This window comes from Oncorhynchus kisutch, linkage group LG3 (assembly GCF_002021735.2).
Source record: "Oncorhynchus kisutch isolate 150728-3 linkage group LG3, Okis_V2, whole genome shotgun sequence".
NCBI classification, from domain to species: Eukaryota; Metazoa; Chordata; class Actinopteri; order Salmoniformes; family Salmonidae; genus Oncorhynchus; species Oncorhynchus kisutch.
In genome coordinates this window covers 69,947,247-69,966,049 of record NC_034176.2, presented here as the reverse complement: position 1 = coordinate 69,966,049, position 18,803 = coordinate 69,947,247, and the positions used below count along the sequence as shown (strand labels likewise).

Sequence of the window (18,803 nt, the reverse complement as noted above, 5' to 3'; positions counted from 1 at the left end):
CACAGCCCACATCAACAGGTGAAGAAACAACAGGGCCAGTTGGCATTACTTCCAACCCCACGACTTCAACAACAACAACAAAGGCACCCACCACAAATGCAGAGGAAATTACACCTACCACAGGTGGAACTACAACAGTTGAAGAAACCACAACGGAGTCTATTCCATCTACATCCACAACACCACCTAAAGAATTCACCACTGGCCCAACAACCACTTCCACCACTATAATTGTTGAAACCTCTACCTCAACACCACAGCCCACATCAACAGGTGAAGAAACAACAGGACCAGTTGGCATTACTTCCAATCCCACGTCTTCAACGACAACAACTGCGGAGGTAATTACACCTACCACAGGTGGAACTACAACAGTTGAAGGAACCACAACGGAGTCTATTCCATCTACATCCACAAAGCCACCTAAAGAACTCACCACTGGCCCAACAACCACTTCCACCACTGTAATTGTTGAAACCTCTACCTCAACACCACAGCCCACATCAACAGGTGAAGAAACAACAGGGCCAGTTGGCATTACTTCCAATCCCACAACTTCAACAACAACAACAAAGGCACCTACCACAAATGCAGAGGAAATTACACCTACCACAGGTGGAACTACAACAGTTGAAGGAACCACAACGGAGTCTATTCCATCTACATCCACAACGCCACCTAAAGAATTCACCACTGGCCCAACAACCACTTCCACCACTGTAATTGTTGAAACGTCTACCTCAACATCACAGTCCACAATAACAGGTGAAGAAACAACAGGGCCAGTTGGCATTACATCCAGTCCAATGACTTCAACCACAACAACAAAGGCACCCACCACAAATGCAGAGGAAATTACACCTACCACAGGTGGAACTACAACAGTTGAAGAAACCACAACGGAGTCTATTCCATCTACATCCACAAAGCCACCTAAAGAATTCACCACTGGCCCAACAACCACTTCCACCACTGTAATTGTTGAAACCTCTACCTCAACACCACAGCCCACATCAACAGGTGAAGAAACAACAGGGCCAGTTGGCATTACATCCAACCCCACGACTTCAACAACAACAACAAAGGCACCCACCACAAATGCAGAGGAAATTACACCTACCACAGGTGGAACTACAACAGTTGAAGAAACCACAACGGAGTCTATTCCATCTACATCCACAACACCACCTAAAGAATTCACCACTGGCCCAACAACCACTTCCACCACTATAATTGTTGAAACCTCTACCTCAACACCACAGCCCACATCAACAGGTGAAGAAACAACAGGACCAGTTGGCATTACTTCCAATCCCACGACTTCAACGACAACAACTGCGGAGGTAATTACACCTACCACAGGTGGAACTACAACAGTTGAAGAAACCACAACGGAGTCTATTCCATCAACATCCACAAAGCCACCTAAAGAATTCACCACTGGCCCAACAACCACTTCCACCACTGTAATTGTTGAAACCTCTACCTCAACACCACAGCCCACATCAACAGGTGAAGAAACAACAGGGCCAGTTGGCATTAGTTCCAATCCCACAACTTCAACAACAACAACAAAGGCACCTACCACAAATGCAGAGGAAATTACACCTACCACAGGTGGAACTACAACAGTTGAAGGAACCACAACGGAGTCTATTCCATCTACATCCACAACGCCACCTAAAGAATTCACCACTGGCCCAACAACCACTTCCACCACTGTAATTGTTGAAACGTCTACCTCAACACCACAGCCCACATCAACAGGTGAAGAAACAACAGGACCAGTTGGCATTACTTCCAATCCCACGACTTCAACGACAACAACTGCGGAGGTAATTACACCTACCACAGGTGGAACTACAACAGTTGAAGAAACCACAACGGAGTCTATTCCATCTACATCGACAAAGCCACCTAAAGAATTCACCACTGGCCCAACAACCACTTCCACCACTGTAATTGTTGAAACCTCTACCTCAACACCACAGCCCACATCAACAGGTGAAGAAACAACAGGGCCAGTTGGCATTACTTCCAATCCCACGACTTCAACAACAACAACAAAGGCACCTACCACAAATGCAGAGGAAATTACACCTACCACAGGTGGAACTACAACAGTTGAAGGAACCACAACGGAGTCTATTCCATCTACATCCACAACGCCACCTAAAGAATTCACCACTGGCCCAACAACCACTTCCACCACTGTAATTGTTGAAACCTCTACCTCAACACCACAGCCCACATCAACAGGTGAAGAAACAACAGGACCAGTTGGCATTACTTCCAATCCCACGACTTCAACGACAACAACTGCAGAGTTAATTACACCTACCACAGGTGGAACTACAACAGTTGAAGAAACCACATCGGAGTCTATTCCATCTACATCCACAAAGCCACCTAAAGAATTCACCACTGGCCCAACAACCACGTCCACCACTGTAATTGTTGAAACCTCTCCCTCAACACCACAGCCCACATCAACAGGTGAAGAAACAACAGGACCAGTTGGCATTACTTCCAACCCCACGACTTCAACAACAACAACAAAGGCACCCACCACAAATGCAGAGGAAATTACACCTACCACAGGTGGAACTACAACAGTTGAAGAAACCACAACGGAGTCTATTCCATCTACATCCACAAAGCCACCTAAAGAATTCACCACTGGCCCAACAACCACTTCCACCACTGTAATTGTTGAAACCTCTACCTCAACACCACAGCCCACATCAACAGGTGAAGAAACAACAGGGCCAGTTGGCATTACATCCAACCCCACGACTTCAACAACAACAACAAAGGCACCCACCACAAATGCAGAGGAAATTACACCTACCACAGGTGGAACTACAACAGTTGAAGAAACCACAACGGAGTCTATTCCATCTACATCCACAACACCACCTAAAGAATTCACCACTGGCCCAACAACCACTTCCACCACTATAATTGTTGAAACCTCTACCTCAACACCACAGCCCACATCAACAGGTGAAGAAACAACAGGACCAGTTGGCATTACTTCCAATCCCACGACTTCAACGACAACAACTGCGGAGGTAATTACACCTACCACAGGTGGAACTACAACAGTTGAAGAAACCACAACGGAGTCTATTCCATCTACATCCACAAAGCCACCTAAAGAATTCACCACTGGCCCAACAACCACTTCCACCACTGTAATTGTTGAAACCTCTACCTCAACACCACAGCCCACATCAACAGGTGAAGAAACAACAGGGCCAGTTGGCATTACTTCCAATCCCACAACTTCAACAACAACAACAAAGGCACCTACCACAAATGCAGAGGAAATTACACCTACCACAGGTGGAACTACAACAGTTGAAGGAACCACAACGGAGTCTATTCCATCTACATCTACAACACCACCTAAAGAATTCACCACTGGCCCAACAACCACTTCCACCACTGTAATTGTTGAAACGTCTACCTCAACATCACAGTCCACAATAACAGGTGAAGAAACAACAGGGCCAGTTGGCATTACATCCAGTCCAATGACTTCAACCACAACAACAAAGGCACCCACCACAAATGCAGAGGAAATTACACCTACCACAGGTGGAACTACAACAGTTGAAGAAACCACAACGGAGTCTATTCCATCTACATCCACAAAGCCACCTAAAGAATTCACCACTGGCCCAACAACCACGTCCACCACTGTAATTGTTGAAACCTCTACCTCAACACCACAGCCCACATCAACAGGTGAAGAAACAACAGGGCCAGTTGGCATTACTTCCAACCCCACGACTTCAACAACAACAACAAAGGCACCCACCACAAATGCAGAGGAAATTACACCTACCACAGGTGGAACTACAACAGTTGAAGAAACCACAACGGAGTCTATTCCATCTACATCCACAACGCCACCTAAAGAATTCACCACCGGCCCAACAACCACTTCCACCACCGTAAGTGTTGAAACCTCTACCTCAACACCACAGCCCACATCAACAGGTGAAGAAACAACAGGACCAGTTGGCATTACTTCCAATCCCACGACTTCAACGACAACAACTGCAGAGGTAATTACACCTACCACAGGTGGAACTACAACAGTTGAAGAAACCACATCGGAGTCTATTCCATCTACATCCACAAAGCCACCTAAAGAATTCACCACTGGCCCAACAACCACGTCCACCACTGTAATTGTTGAAACCTCTCCCTCAACACCACAGCCCACATCAACAGGTGAAGAAACAACAGGGCCAGTTGGCATTACTTCCAACCCCACGACTTCAACAACAACAACAAAGGCACCCACCAGAAATGCAGAGGAAATTACACCTACCACAGGTGGAACTACAACAGTTGAAGAAACCACAACGGAGTCTATTCCATCTACATCCACAAAGCCACCTAAAGAATTCACCACTGGCCCAACAACCACTTCCACCACTGTAATTGTTGAAACCTCTACCTCAACACCACAGCCCACATCAACAGGTGAAGAAACAACAGGGCCAGTTGGCATTACATCCAACCCCACGACTTCAACAACAACAACAAAGGCACCCACCACAAATGCAGAGGAAATTACACCTACCACAGGTGGAACTACAACAGTTGAAGAAACCACAACGGAGTCTATTCCATCTACATCCACAACACCACCTAAAGAATTCACCACTGGCCCAACAACCACTTCCACCACTATAATTGTTGAAACCTCTACCTCAACACCACAGCCCACATCAACAGGTGAAGAAACAACAGGACCAGTTGGCATTACTTCCAATCCCACGACTTCAACGACAACAACTGCGGAGGTAATTACACCTACCACAGGTGGAACTACAACAGTTGAAGAAACCACAACGGAGTCTATTCCATCTACATCCACAAAGCCACCTAAAGAATTCACCACTGGCCCAACAACCACTTCCACCACTGTAATTGTTGAAACCTCTACCTCAACACCACAGCCCACATCAACAGGTGAAGAAACAACAGGGCCAGTTGGCATTACTTCCAATCCCACAACTTCAACAACAACAACAAAGGCACCTACCACAAATGCAGAGGAAATTACACCTACCACAGGTGGAACTACAACAGTTGAAGGAACCACAACGGAGTCTATTCCATCTACATCTACAACACCACCTAAAGAATTCACCACTGGCCCAACAACCACTTCCACCACTGTAATTGTTGAAACGTCTACCTCAACATCACAGTCCACAATAACAGGTGAAGAAACAACAGGGCCAGTTGGCATTACATCCAGTCCAATGACTTCAACCACAACAACAAAGGCACCCACCACAAATGCAGAGGAAATTACACCTACCACAGGTGGAACTACAACAGTTGAAGAAACCACAACGGAGACTATTCCATCTACATCCACAACGCCACCTAAAGAATTCACCACTGGCCCAACTACCACATCCACCACTGTAATTGTTGAAACCTCTACCTCAACACCACAGCCCACATCAACAGGTGAAGAAACAACAGGACCAGTTGGCATTACTTCCAATCCCACGACTTCAACGACAACAACTGCAGAGGTAATTACACCTACCACAGGTGGAACTACAACAGTTGAAGAAACCACAACGGAGTCTATTCCATCTACATCCACAAAGCCACCTAAAGAATTCACCACTGGCCCAACAACCACGTCCACCACTGTAATTGTTGAAACCTCTACCTCAACACCACAGCCCACATCAACAGGTGAAGAAACAACAGGGCCAGTTGGCATTACTTCCAACCCCACGACTTCAACAACAACAACAAAGGCACCCACCACAAATGCAGAGGAAATTACACCTACCACAGGTGGAACTACAACAGTTGAAGAAACCACAACGGAGTCTATTCCATCTACATCCACAAAGCCACCTAAAGAATTCACCACTGGCCCAACAACCACTTCCACCACTGTAATTGTTGAAACCTCTACCTCAACACCACAGCCCACATCAACAGGTGAAGAAACAACAGGGCCAGTTGGCATTACATCCAACCCCACGACTTCAACAACAACAACAAAGGCACCCACCACAAATGCAGAGGAAATTACACCTACCACAGGTGGAACTACAACAGTTGAAGAAACCACAACGGAGTCTATTCCATCTACATCCACAACACCACCTAAAGAATTCACCACTGGCCCAACAACCACTTCCACCACTATAATTGTTGAAACCTCTACCTCAACACCACAGCCCACATCAACAGGTGAAGAAACAACAGGACCAGTTGGCATTACTTCCAATCCCACGACTTCAACGACAACAACTGCGGAGGTAATTACACCTACCACAGGTGGAACTACAACAGTTGAAGAAACCACAAGGGAGTCTATTCCATCTACATCCACAAAGCCACCTAAAGAATTCACCACTGGCCCAACAACCACTTCCACCACTGTAATTGTTGAAACCTCTACCTCAACACCACAGCCCACATCAACAGGTGAAGAAACAACAGGGCCAGTTGGCATTACTTCCAATCCCACAACTTCAACAACAACAACAAAGGCACCTACCACAAATGCAGAGGAAATTACACCTACCACAGGTGGAACTACAACAGTTGAAGGAACCACAACGGAGTCTATTCCATCTACATCTACAACACCACCTAAAGAATTCACCACTGGCCCAACAACCACTTCCACCACTGTAATTGTTGAAACGTCTACCTCAACATCACAGTCCACAATAACAGGTGAAGAAACAACAGGGCCAGTTGGCATTACATCCAGTCCAATGACTTCAACCACAACAACAAAGGCACCCACCACAAATGCAGAGGAAATTACACCTACCACAGGTGGAACTACAACAGTTGAAGAAACCACAACGGAGACTATTCCATCTACATCCACAACGCCACCTAAAGAATTCACCACTGGCCCAACTACCACATCCACCACTGTAATTGTTGAAACCTCTACCTCAACACCACAGCCCACATCAACAGGTGAAGAAACAACAGGACCAGTTGGCATTACTTCCAATCCCACGACTTCAACGACAACAACTGCAGAGGTAATTACACCTACCACAGGTGGAACTACAACAGTTGAAGAAACCACAACGGAGTCTATTCCATCTACATCCACAAAGCCACCTAAAGAATTCACCACTGGCCCAACAACCACGTCCACCACTGTAATTGTTGAAACCTCTACCTCAACACCACAGCCCACATCAACAGGTGAAGAAACAACAGGGCCAGTTGGCATTACTTCCAACCCCACGACTTCAACAACAACAACAAAGGCACCCACCACAAATGCAGAGGAAATTACACCTACCACAGGTGGAACTACAACAGTTGAAGAAACCACAACGGAGTCTATTCCATCTACATCCACAAAGCCACCTAAAGAATTCACCACTGGCCCAACAACCACTTCCACCACTGTAATTGTTGAAACCTCTACCTCAACACCACAGCCCACATCAACAGGTGAAGAAACAACAGGGCCAGTTGGCATTACATCCAACCCCACGACTTCAACAACAACAACAAAGGCACCCACCACAAATGCAGAGGAAATTACACCTACCACAGGTGGAACTACAACAGTTGAAGAAACCACAACGGAGTCTATTCCATCTACATCCACAACACCACCTAAAGAATTCACCACTGGCCCAACAACCACTTCCACCACTATAATTGTTGAAACCTCTACCTCAACACCACAGCCCACATCAACAGGTGAAGAAACAACAGGACCAGTTGGCATTACTTCCAATCCCACGACTTCAACGACAACAACTGCGGAGGTAATTACACCTACCACAGGTGGAACTACAACAGTTGAAGAAACCACAACGGAGTCTATTCCATCTACATCCACAAAGCCACCTAAAGAATTCACCACTGGCCCAACAACCACTTCCACCACTGTAATTGTTGAAACCTCTACCTCAACACCACAGCCCACATCAACAGGTGAAGAAACAACAGGGCCAGTTGGCATTACTTCCAATCCCACAACTTCAACAACAACAACAAAGGCACCTACCACAAATGCAGAGGAAATTACACCTACCACAGGTGGAACTACAACAGTTGAAGGAACCACAACGGAGTCTATTCCATCTACATCCACAACGCCACCTAAAGAATTCACCACTGGCCCAACAACCACTTCCACCACTGTAATTGTTGAAACGTCTACCTCAACATCACAGTCCACAATAACAGGTGAAGAAACAACAGGGCCAGTTGGCATTACATCCAGTCCAATGACTTCAACCACAACAACAAAGGCACCCACCACAAATGCAGAGGAAATTACACCTACCACAGGTGGAACTACAACAGTTGAAGAAACCACAACGGAGACTATTACATCTACATCCACAACGCCACCTAAAGAATTCACCACTGGCCCAACTACCACATCCACCACTGTAATTGTTGAAACCTCTACCTCAACACCACAGCCCACATCAACAGGTGAAGAAACAACAGGACCAGTTGGCATTACTTCCAATCCCACGACTTCAACGACAACAACTGCAGAGGTAATTACACCTACCACAGGTGGAACTACAACAGTTGAAGAAACCACAACGGAGTCTATTCCATCTACATCCACAAAGCCACCTAAAGAATTCACCACTGGCCCAACAACCACGTCCACCACTGTAATTGTTGAAACCCCTACCTCAACACCACAGCCCACATCAACAGGTGAAGAAACAACAGGGCCAGTTGGCATTACTTCCAACCCCACGACTTCAACAACAACAACAAAGGCACCCACCACAAATGCAGAGGAAATTACACCTACCACAGGTGGAACTACAACAGTTGAAGAAACCACAACGGAGTCTATTCCATCTACATCCACAACGCCACCTAAAGAATTCACCACCGGCCCAACAACCACTTCCACCACCGTAAGTGTTGAAACCTCTACCTCAACACCACAGCCCACATCAACAGGTGAAGAAACAACAGGACCAGTTGGCATTACTTCCAATCCCACGACTTCAACGACAACAACTGCAGAGGTAATTACACCTACCACAGGTGGAACTACAACAGTTGAAGAAACCACATCGGAGTCTATTCCATCTACATCCACAAAGCCACCTAAAGAATTCACCACTGGCCCAACAACCACGTCCACCACTGTAATTGTTGAAACCTCTCCCTCAACACCACAGCCCACATCAACAGGTGAAGAAACAACAGGGCCAGTTGGCATTACTTCCAACCCCACGACTTCAACAACAACAACAAAGGCACCCACCAGAAATGCAGAGGAAATTACACCTACCACAGGTGGAACTACAACAGTTGAAGAAACCACAACGGAGTCTATTCCATCTACATCCACAAAGCCACCTAAAGAATTCACCACTGGCCCAACAACCACTTCCACCACTGTAATTGTTGAAACCTCTACCTCAACACCACAGCCCACATCAACAGGTGAAGAAACAACAGGGCCAGTTGGCATTACTTCCAATCCCACGACTTCAACAACAACAACAAAGGCACCCACCACAAATGCAGAGGAAATTACACCTACCACAGGTGGAACTACAACAGTTGAAGGAACCACAACGGAGTCTATTCCATCTACATCCACAACGCCACCTAAAGAATTCACCACTGGCCCAACAACCACTTTCACCACCGTAAGTGTTGAAACCTCTACCTCAACACCACAGCCCACATCAACAGGTGAAGAAACAACAGGACCAGTTGGCATTACTTCCAATCCCACGACTTCAACGACAACAACTGCAGAGGTAATTACACCTACCACAGGTGGAACTACAACAGTTGAAGAAACCACATCGGAGTCTATTCCATCTACATCCACAAAGCCACCTAAAGAATTCACCACTGGCCCAACAACCACGTCCACCACTGTAATTGTTGAAACCTCTCCCTCAACACCACAGCCCACATCAACAGGTGAAGAAACAACAGGGCCAGTTGACATTACTTCCAATCCCACAACTTCAACAACAACAACAAAGGCACCCACCACAAATGCAGAGGAAATTACACCTACCACAGGTGGAACTACAACAGTTGAAGGAACCACAACGGAGTCTATTCCATCTACATCCACAAAGCCACCTAAAGAATTCACCACTGGCCCAACAACCACTTCCACCACCGTAAGTGTTGAAACCTCTACCTCAACATCACAGTCCACAATAACAGGTGAAGAAACAACAGGGCCTGTTGGCATTACTTCTAGTCCAATGACTTCAACAACAACAACAAAGGCACCCACCACAACTGCAGAGGTAATTACACCTACCACAGGTGGAACTACAACAGTTGAAGAAACCACAACGGAGTCTATTCCATCTACATCCACAAAGCCACCTAAAGAATTCACCACTGGCCCAACAACCACTTCCACCACCGTAAGTGTTGAAACCTCTACCTCAACACCACAGCCCACATCAACAGGTGAAGAAACAACAGGGCCAGTTGGCATTACTTCCAATCCCACGACTTCAACCACAACAACTGCAGAGGTAATTACACCTACCACAGGTGGAACTACAAAAGTTGAAGAAACCACAATGGTGACTATTCCATCTACATCCACAAAGCCACCTAAAGAATTCACCACTGGCCCAACAACCACTTCCACCACCGTAAGTGTTGAAACCTCTACCTCAACACCACAGCCCACATCAACAGGTGAAGAAACAACAGGGCCAGTTGGCATTACTTCCAATCCCACGACTTCAACCACAACAACTGCAGAGGTAATTACACCTACCACAGGTGGAACTACAAAAGTTGAAGAAACTACAACTGAGACTATTCCATCTACATCCACAACGCCACCTAAAGAATTCACCACTGGCCCAACAACCACATCCACCACTGTAATTGTTGAAACCTCTACCTCAACACCACAGCCCACATCAACAGGTGAAGAAACAACAGGGCCAGTTGGCATTACTTCCAATCCCACGACTTCAACCACAACAACTGCAGAGGTAATTACACCTACCACAGGTGGAACTACAAAAGTTGAAGAAACCACAACAGAGACTATTCCATCTACATCCACAAAGCCACCGAAAGAATTCACCACTGGCCCAACAACCACGTCCACCACTGTAATTGTTGAAACCTCGACCTCAACATCCCAGCCCACAACAACAGGTGAAGAAACAACAGGGCCAGTTGGCATTACTTCCAACCCCACGACTTCAACAACAACAACAAAGGCACCCACCACAAATGCAGAGGAAATTACACCTACCACAGGTGGAACAACAAAAGTTGAAGAAACCACAACGGAGTCTATTCCATCTACATCCACAAAGCCACCTAAAGTTGTCACCACTGGCCCAACTACATCTTCTACAACTTATATAATTGTAACTTCAAGTTCAACATCACAGCCTTCAACAACAAGTACAGAAACAACAGAGCCAGTTGTCATCACAGGCACATTAGCAACAACAACAACTCCTTCAGCATCGCCACAAGTGATTATTACACCTACATCACAAGGAGTCACCACCAGCCAGTGCATTTGCAATGTTAATGGGACACAGTATCTACCAGGTAACATGTTATAAATGTCATTCAGACAATCAAAATAAATGACATTTCACTAATCTTTCAATGAACTTTAAGTTGCAAAACGAAATGTTCTAACACTTGCCTTTCTCAACAATCAGGGAACCTAGTGTATAATGTGACCGATGCTTCAGGGTGGTGCTTCACGGCTTACTGCAAAGCCACATGCCAAGTTGAAGTGGAATCAAATCCATGTCCTTCCTCTACACCACCCACTGTATCACCCACAACGTCAGAAGAGACCACGACCACACCACCAACAACCCAATCCTCCCCAGACTGCACTAGCGTCCAGCCACCAAGAAAGGTCATTTTAAAAGGTTTTTAATAATAAAATGGGCGAATGGGTATATTTGTCTTTGTGGTATAGTGCTTGTATGTTCAACCCTGTGTGTGCATGTTTGAGTAATTGCTTTTCCTTATCAAATCAATGTCAGAATGGAGAATCTTGGCAGCTGAATAGCTGTACCACAGCAGTTTGCCAGGACGGCATTGTTGTCCAGCTACCAGTAAAATGCAAGCCAGTGGAGCCACTACAGTGTGAGAATGGTCGTCCACCTGTCAAGGTCTATGATTCAACTGGATGCTGCTTTACATATGAATGTGAATGTAAGTGACAACATACAACCCAAGAATCTGAATTAAAATAAGACATTAATGCTCATTAGTTTTCAATGTCCTCTGTCAATAGCTTTGATTATTATCAACTCATATTTTAACATGTTGCAGGTGTATGCAGTGGATGGGGTGGATCTCACTACATGACATTTGATGGAGTATATTACAATTTCCAGGAGAACTGCTCATACACCTTAGTGAAAGAAATCAACTTCAAATACAACCTTACCATTATTGTTGATAATCACTACTGTGGAAACGCCGACAGTGGATTCTGTCCTCAGTCCCTTATCATTCATTACAAATCCTATGAAGTGATTCTAACCCAGCAGAGATCTGGTGACACAACAGAAAATGTGGTAACTATTTAAAAAAAAAAAAATTAATTAATTTCAATTAATATCCATCATCTTTTAATGATGCTTCTGCTCTATCATGCTTTATTGAAATCCCATAAATTTAAATGAAAACCAAAAATGCGGTTAACATTGTCATGTTACTACTTTCAAGATAACACATAACTCAACCATCTAAATGTGTATCCATTTTTGCACAAATGCAGGTATATGTCAACAGTAAACGAATCTACCCAGCTTACAGAATGGGTGACATTGCTCTAACAAGTACTGGTGTGGAGGTCGTGCTGGAGATCACTGATCTTAAGGTTCAAGTGTCTTACAAGGGGTCATCATTTAGCATCAACCTTCCTTATTCCCTCTTCCAAAGCAGCACAGAGGGCCAGTGTGGTGAGTATTATTAAAGAGGGTCAATAAACATTTCACAGTTTCAAACCTTCCGTAGATGCTCCAATCTAGACCACCCTATAGAAATTGCATACAACAAGACAACTATGACTTGTCCTTGCTAACTAGGTTTTCCCTACTTAATATCCGTATTTTTCAAGGTACCTGTGATAATTCCCAGAAGAATGACTGCCAGTCACCTAATGGTCAGATACAGAGCTGCTCAGTCGCAGCTAGCCAGTGGCTGATTCCAAACCAGGACTGTCCAACTCCTCCAACAGCACCACCCTCTACCACCACGGCAACCCCAAGCACATCCCCTACCCCCTGCAAGACAGTCATTTGTGAAATCATGAACAGCAAGTAAGCAACATGTCAAACTAAGTTTGAAAAAGGGAACAAGCACACAATAGGAATGCCTAAATGACAATTCACTTCCTAATGTGTTTTATCAATTGTAATGTTAATTTACTTGTAATTACACCTGTTTTATCATAATACAGGTACCGTTCCATTGGCATTTCTAGTTTAAGGTTGCACTCCATGCATCTCTTTAAATCACTCTCTATGATATTTTATTTCAAAGGGTCTTTGAGGAATGCCATAAAGCGGTTTCTCCTGATGCCTTCATTCAGGCCTGTAGATCAGATGTCTGCAACAATGCTATTTCTAGCTGCTCTAGTCTGGAGGCGTATGCATCTGAATGTGCAAATAAAGGGATCTGCATTGACTGGAGGAAGTCCACAGATGGAGAATGTGGTGAGCTATGAATCCAAGCATAGTAGTCATGCCACAAATTCATAGGAAGCTACTTTTGTCTTAGGCAGCTACTTAAAAAAATGTTTTTGATGGTGTTCAGCATAACTGTGATCTATTTTTGTCCTGCAGAGCATACATGCCCAGCCACTAAGGTGTACATGCCATGTGGTCCAGCAGTTGAACCAACATGTAATACAAAGTAAGCTTTAGTCTGATTGGATGTTATATGAATTTCCTTAATTTGAGCGTTTTTAAAAATAAATTATCTCCTGCATAATCCCAAACCTCTTTTGTATGCAGATATAATGAGAAGTATTTGAACAACCAAACCCAAATGACCAATAAGACGAAGGAGGGTTGCTTCTGTCCATCTAAAACCATCTTGTTCAGCACCTACTCTGATACTTGTGTGGTCTCCTGTGGTAAGAATGGGTTATGGGTCATTTTGCAGGTAGCTATGAATATGAAAATGAGACCTTTCTGTACTTTGAAACCTTAAATGAATCATAAATAATGGCTTACAGGCTTTATTTGTAATGGAACAGTTAACAAAATGTGTTGATGTTGAGGTGTGAAGAATGTGACGCCAACCATGTGAGACAAAACTTTTAAACACACCCTCTTTTTATTTTTCAGGCTGCACTGGACCTGATGGCAACCCCAAAATGGTAAGAATTTCCTCCATCTAAATATTCTCCAGATATTCATTCTCACATAGACATATCATGAGATGCATTTCACGTGAGTCAGGGAAACGTACATACTTGGATGGATACTTTTCATTGACATAGTATAGGTCTTGGCCTCTTTATTCCTTCCAATGAACTGACCAGAAGAAAACGTTTAATCTCTTAATAACTACCTCCAACCCATTTCTTCTCACCTAATGATGGTTCATATTAACTGTCATGGTTAAATCCAGTTCATTGCAGAACAAAAACATTTGAGTTACTCTTTTCTGTCTCTGTATTGACCTGCCATTACCCTGTTTTTCCATTAAGCCTGGTGATACATGGGAAAGTGGTTGCCAGCAGTGCACCTGTGACATGGACTCCATGATTGTCCAGTGCCAGCCTACTACCTGCCCCACACCAGCCACACCCATCTGCAATGAGACTGGATACAGATTGGTGAACAAGACAGAAGGCTGCTGCCAGAAATATACATGTGGTGAGTGATGGAGCAGATCCTTCAGTAAATCATTAGAAAGCCAACTCTTATTCATACAGTACTAGACCAAGATTATCTGATGTGTTCTGTAGGGTCATAGGGGTTATTTGACCCTCTATCGGCTTGCCTTTTAATCACTTCTCATTGGTTACCTCTGTAACAGAGTGCGATGCACTGCTTTGCCCCAAAGTCATGATGGACTGCCAACCAGGGTGGGAGGCAATTATAAGCACGTCCATCTCAAGTTGCTGTCCAGAGTATACCTGTGGTAAGTCCCCTTGATTTACTTCATCCGTGGTTTTGTAATTCCCCTGTATCACTGGTTACATTTGTGTTAACTCTGACATGAGTCACTAGTGTTACTGACTGATTTCTTCTCAATGTGTGTCTGTTCAGTTCCTAAGGGTGTATGTGTTTACAATAACATTGAATACCAGGTAAGAATAAATCATTTAAAATCAATTAAATTCAACAAGCTTCTGAAAGATACACCCAGAAATAGCTTAAGATAAGCTGTATTGTGTTTGCTGCCCTCATAATTGGTCACATTCTACTATAGAACTGCTCCCTTTGCACTCTGACCCTCCTCTATTCAAAGTCTGTTATAGTGGATGATAACTTTTGTCTCTGTCTTTCACTCCAGCCTGGTGCTGAAGTTCCTGAAGGAACTTGTGAGAATTGTATCTGCAGCTCGACCATGGATCCTAGCACCAAGCTCAACAACATTGTGTGCACAAATATCTCCTGCGACACTACATGTTCACAGGTACAAAGATGATCAATTCATTTACATATTTATAAGAAACTTGCAGTAGCCTACTCTGGAAGCTGCTGCATGCTTATATAATAAGTGAACAATGATTCAATGATGGCTCTCCATCCTCGTCTTAGGGCTTCCAGTATCAGGCCATACCTGGTCAGTGTTGTGGGAAGTGTGTACAGACAAGCTGTGTGGTTACTATGCCAGATAAGACCAAACACACTATTCAGGTGAGTACAACAAGAGTGTATGAGGATGCATAATCTGTCTGCATGATCTGAAACTCCATCATAATTCTTCATCATCTTGTCCTTGTGCGATAGGTGAACGAAACGTGGTCACCACCTGGTGACAAATGTGTGAAGTACACATGTGAGAAAACTGGTGGCCAATATATACCAGGGGAGGTGAAGACTGTGTGCCCTGCATTCAGCCCAGAGAACTGTGTCCCAGTGAGTTTCTGTCCTATCTCACCTCCATCGTGGGGACAATCAACACTGCAGTTACACTGTTTTCCTTTCTCACTCAGAATGTTACTATCATTCCTAGTGCTCTTGGGTCATAGCGATAGATGTTTCAGTAACATTTAGAATGGAAGGGAGCTCACATAATGTATACAATCTACCACTTATAAATCATCTCTCCTATTTTTCACCCCAGGGCACAGAAAAGACAGACGCAAATGGATGCTGCAAGACCTGTAAGTAACACGTCCAGCCAAAGCATTCCTAATAACCACCTATCTACTGGTTAATACTAGCATGCTATGTCACCTAAACAAGACCAACCGGAAACATTGTGTGACTACATACTGGCCAAAACTGTATATGTTGGCTGTTTCTGCTTCATCTGTGTCATACCAAACAATAGCCTAACTCTTGATGCATCTTCCCTGACCAGGCACAGAACGCAGCAATGTCTGTGAGATGAAGTACACCACCACTAGCATTGTCATCAGTGGCTGTGCGACCGCTGAGCCTGTGGAGATCAATTCCTGCTCAGGAAACTGTGGAACCTCTTCTATGTAAGTACTACAGATGCTGAATGCAGCACTAGTCAATGTCATGCAGGCCCCAGTTAGTGATCATCTATTCACTGTCTAGTGTGCCCTTTATGAACTAGGAGGCAATTTGACTTATTTAATGCTCCTGTGCTCATCTTGTCAAGACAACCCAGGGAATTCAAGCCCTCTTTTCAACTTCTCTTGTGTTTATGTGAATGTGCAGGTACTCAGCAGAGGCGAACACCATGATGCACTACTGCTCCTGCTGCCAAGAGGCGACCACTAGCCAGAAAGAGGTGGAGCTGATGTGCCCTGATGGGTCAAAGGTCAAGCACTCCTACATCCACGTTGAGTCGTGTGGATGTCATGTCACAGACTGTGATGCAGGCACGACCACCGCCCCGGGGACAACGAGACCGCGCAGGAGGAGGCGCTAAACGTCTAGGGAGACAACATGCACACTGACATAGGAATTATCCTCATGACAAGGAATGTTTAGTCCAAATTTGTTTTCTTGTTACGTTTTGATTAAATCTGTCATGCCAGTTTATTTCTACAATCGGCAGCACTTAGCATTATGTTCTTATACCTTCATTGTAAAATTCATGTATTTTCTATGATAAATGTGGTGGAGAATCTCTTTTCTCATTTGCAGTAATTAATAAACAACAGCAGCATCATGTGCATGTTCCTTTGCTCTTTGAGGAATTCTCACAATCCTTCAAGCTATTCAGTGACCACTATAACAGTAACATTATGCTACTTAGAAGTATGTACAGGTAACTACCAAAATAACAGTAACAACATAAAGTGTCCTAATAGGGCGTTGGGCCAACAGGAGCCGCCAGAAGAGCTTCAATGTACTTTGGCATAGATTCTCAAAGTGTCTGAAACTCTACTGGAGGGACGCGACACCATTCTTCCAAGAGAAATTCCATCATTTGGTGTTTTGTTGATGGTGGTGGAAAATGCTGTCTCAGGCACTGCTTCAGAATCTCCCATAAGTGTTCAATTGGGTTGAGATCTGGTGACTGAAACAGCCATATGGTTTAAATAGTTTTTATGTGCATCAAACCATTCAGGGATCACTCGTGCCCTGTGGATGGGGGCATTGTCATCCACTCCCATCAGGATAGAAATGATTCACCATAAGATTTTTATTTTACCTTTATTTAACTAGGCAAGTCAGTTAAGAACAAATTCTTATTTTCAATGACGGCCTAGGAACAGTGGGATAACTGCCTGTTCAGGGGCAGAACGACAGATTTGTACCTTGTCAGCTCGGGGATTTGAACTTGCAACCTTTCGGTTACTAGTCCAACACTCTAACCACTAGGCTACCCTGCCGCCCCAAGTTGAAGGTGATCACTCAGAATGGTTGTGTATGTACAGTACTGGTGTTTATCTTGCCCTCTAGAGCAGTGGTATTCAAAGTCGGGGTTGCAAAGGAACTGCAGTGGGGTCGCCAAAATAAATAAAAAAATAGGGTACTGATTGTTGTATGGGACAATATACAAACGTTTTTGAGAAAGATCATTTGAAAGATAAAATTTTGAGTAAATGCATGTATTGTTTTCTTTTCATTTTGATAAGAGATGAAAATGCAATTAATTTAAGGTTATTTGTTGATGTAAAAATCTGTCTTTAAATATTGGTGGTCCCAGCTGAAAAAGTTTGAATACCACTGCTCTATGGGTTGAGTGGTCATTAACCATGGCAAAAAAAATGTACCACACAACATAACAGAGACATCAGAACCCTCATTTACTCAAGATTTTCTATTATTTTGGCAGTTACCTGTAGCTAGCTACTAGTGGCTTTTGAAAATATAGTGACGCAACAAAACTTGCCAAGCAATCACAAGTTAGTAAAGGTATAATAAAATATGTAGCTAGAATAGGGTAGTGACGTTCTTGTGTCATTGACAACATGGTGGGGTTTAATGGGGTAATCTGCAGATCAGACAGTGTCACCCAGTCTCTATCTCTATTGATGCAAGGACCGACCATCCATGAGATCAAAATGATAGTTTAAGCGCCAGATTCAATCCAATCGCATTTTTCCACAATATGCACATTTTAAAGGCAATGTTCCAGTGATAGCAGAGACAACATTAACGGTAAACGCAGCACGTCGGCTC

General features: G+C 44.2%; 1 protein-coding gene across 2 annotated transcripts; it reads left to right on the top strand.

The window, feature by feature from the left end:
- Positions 1-369: 369 nt before the first annotated feature.
- On the top strand, positions 370-17,358 carry LOC116359636 (mucin-2). Of its 2 annotated transcripts, XM_031812739.1 has the most exons (20): positions 370-525; positions 1,291-11,595; positions 11,712-11,917; positions 12,048-12,219; positions 12,340-12,587; positions 12,791-12,974; positions 13,133-13,334; positions 13,558-13,730; positions 13,860-13,929; positions 14,031-14,152; positions 14,367-14,398; positions 14,732-14,900; positions 15,064-15,168; positions 15,297-15,337; positions 15,544-15,666; positions 15,792-15,890; positions 15,984-16,112; positions 16,321-16,360; positions 16,561-16,684; positions 16,887-17,358. In XM_031812739.1, exons 2-20 carry the CDS (start codon positions 3,540-3,542, stop codon positions 17,098-17,100), a joined length of 10,509 nt encoding a protein of 3,502 aa, XP_031668599.1. In that variant the 5' UTR covers positions 370-525; positions 1,291-3,539; the 3' UTR covers positions 17,101-17,358. The 2 variants fall into 2 exon arrangements, with proteins under 2 accessions (XP_031668599.1, XP_031668591.1); XM_031812731.1 differs by having other exon boundaries at positions 370-11,595.
- Positions 17,359-18,803: the final 1,445 nt, after the last annotated feature.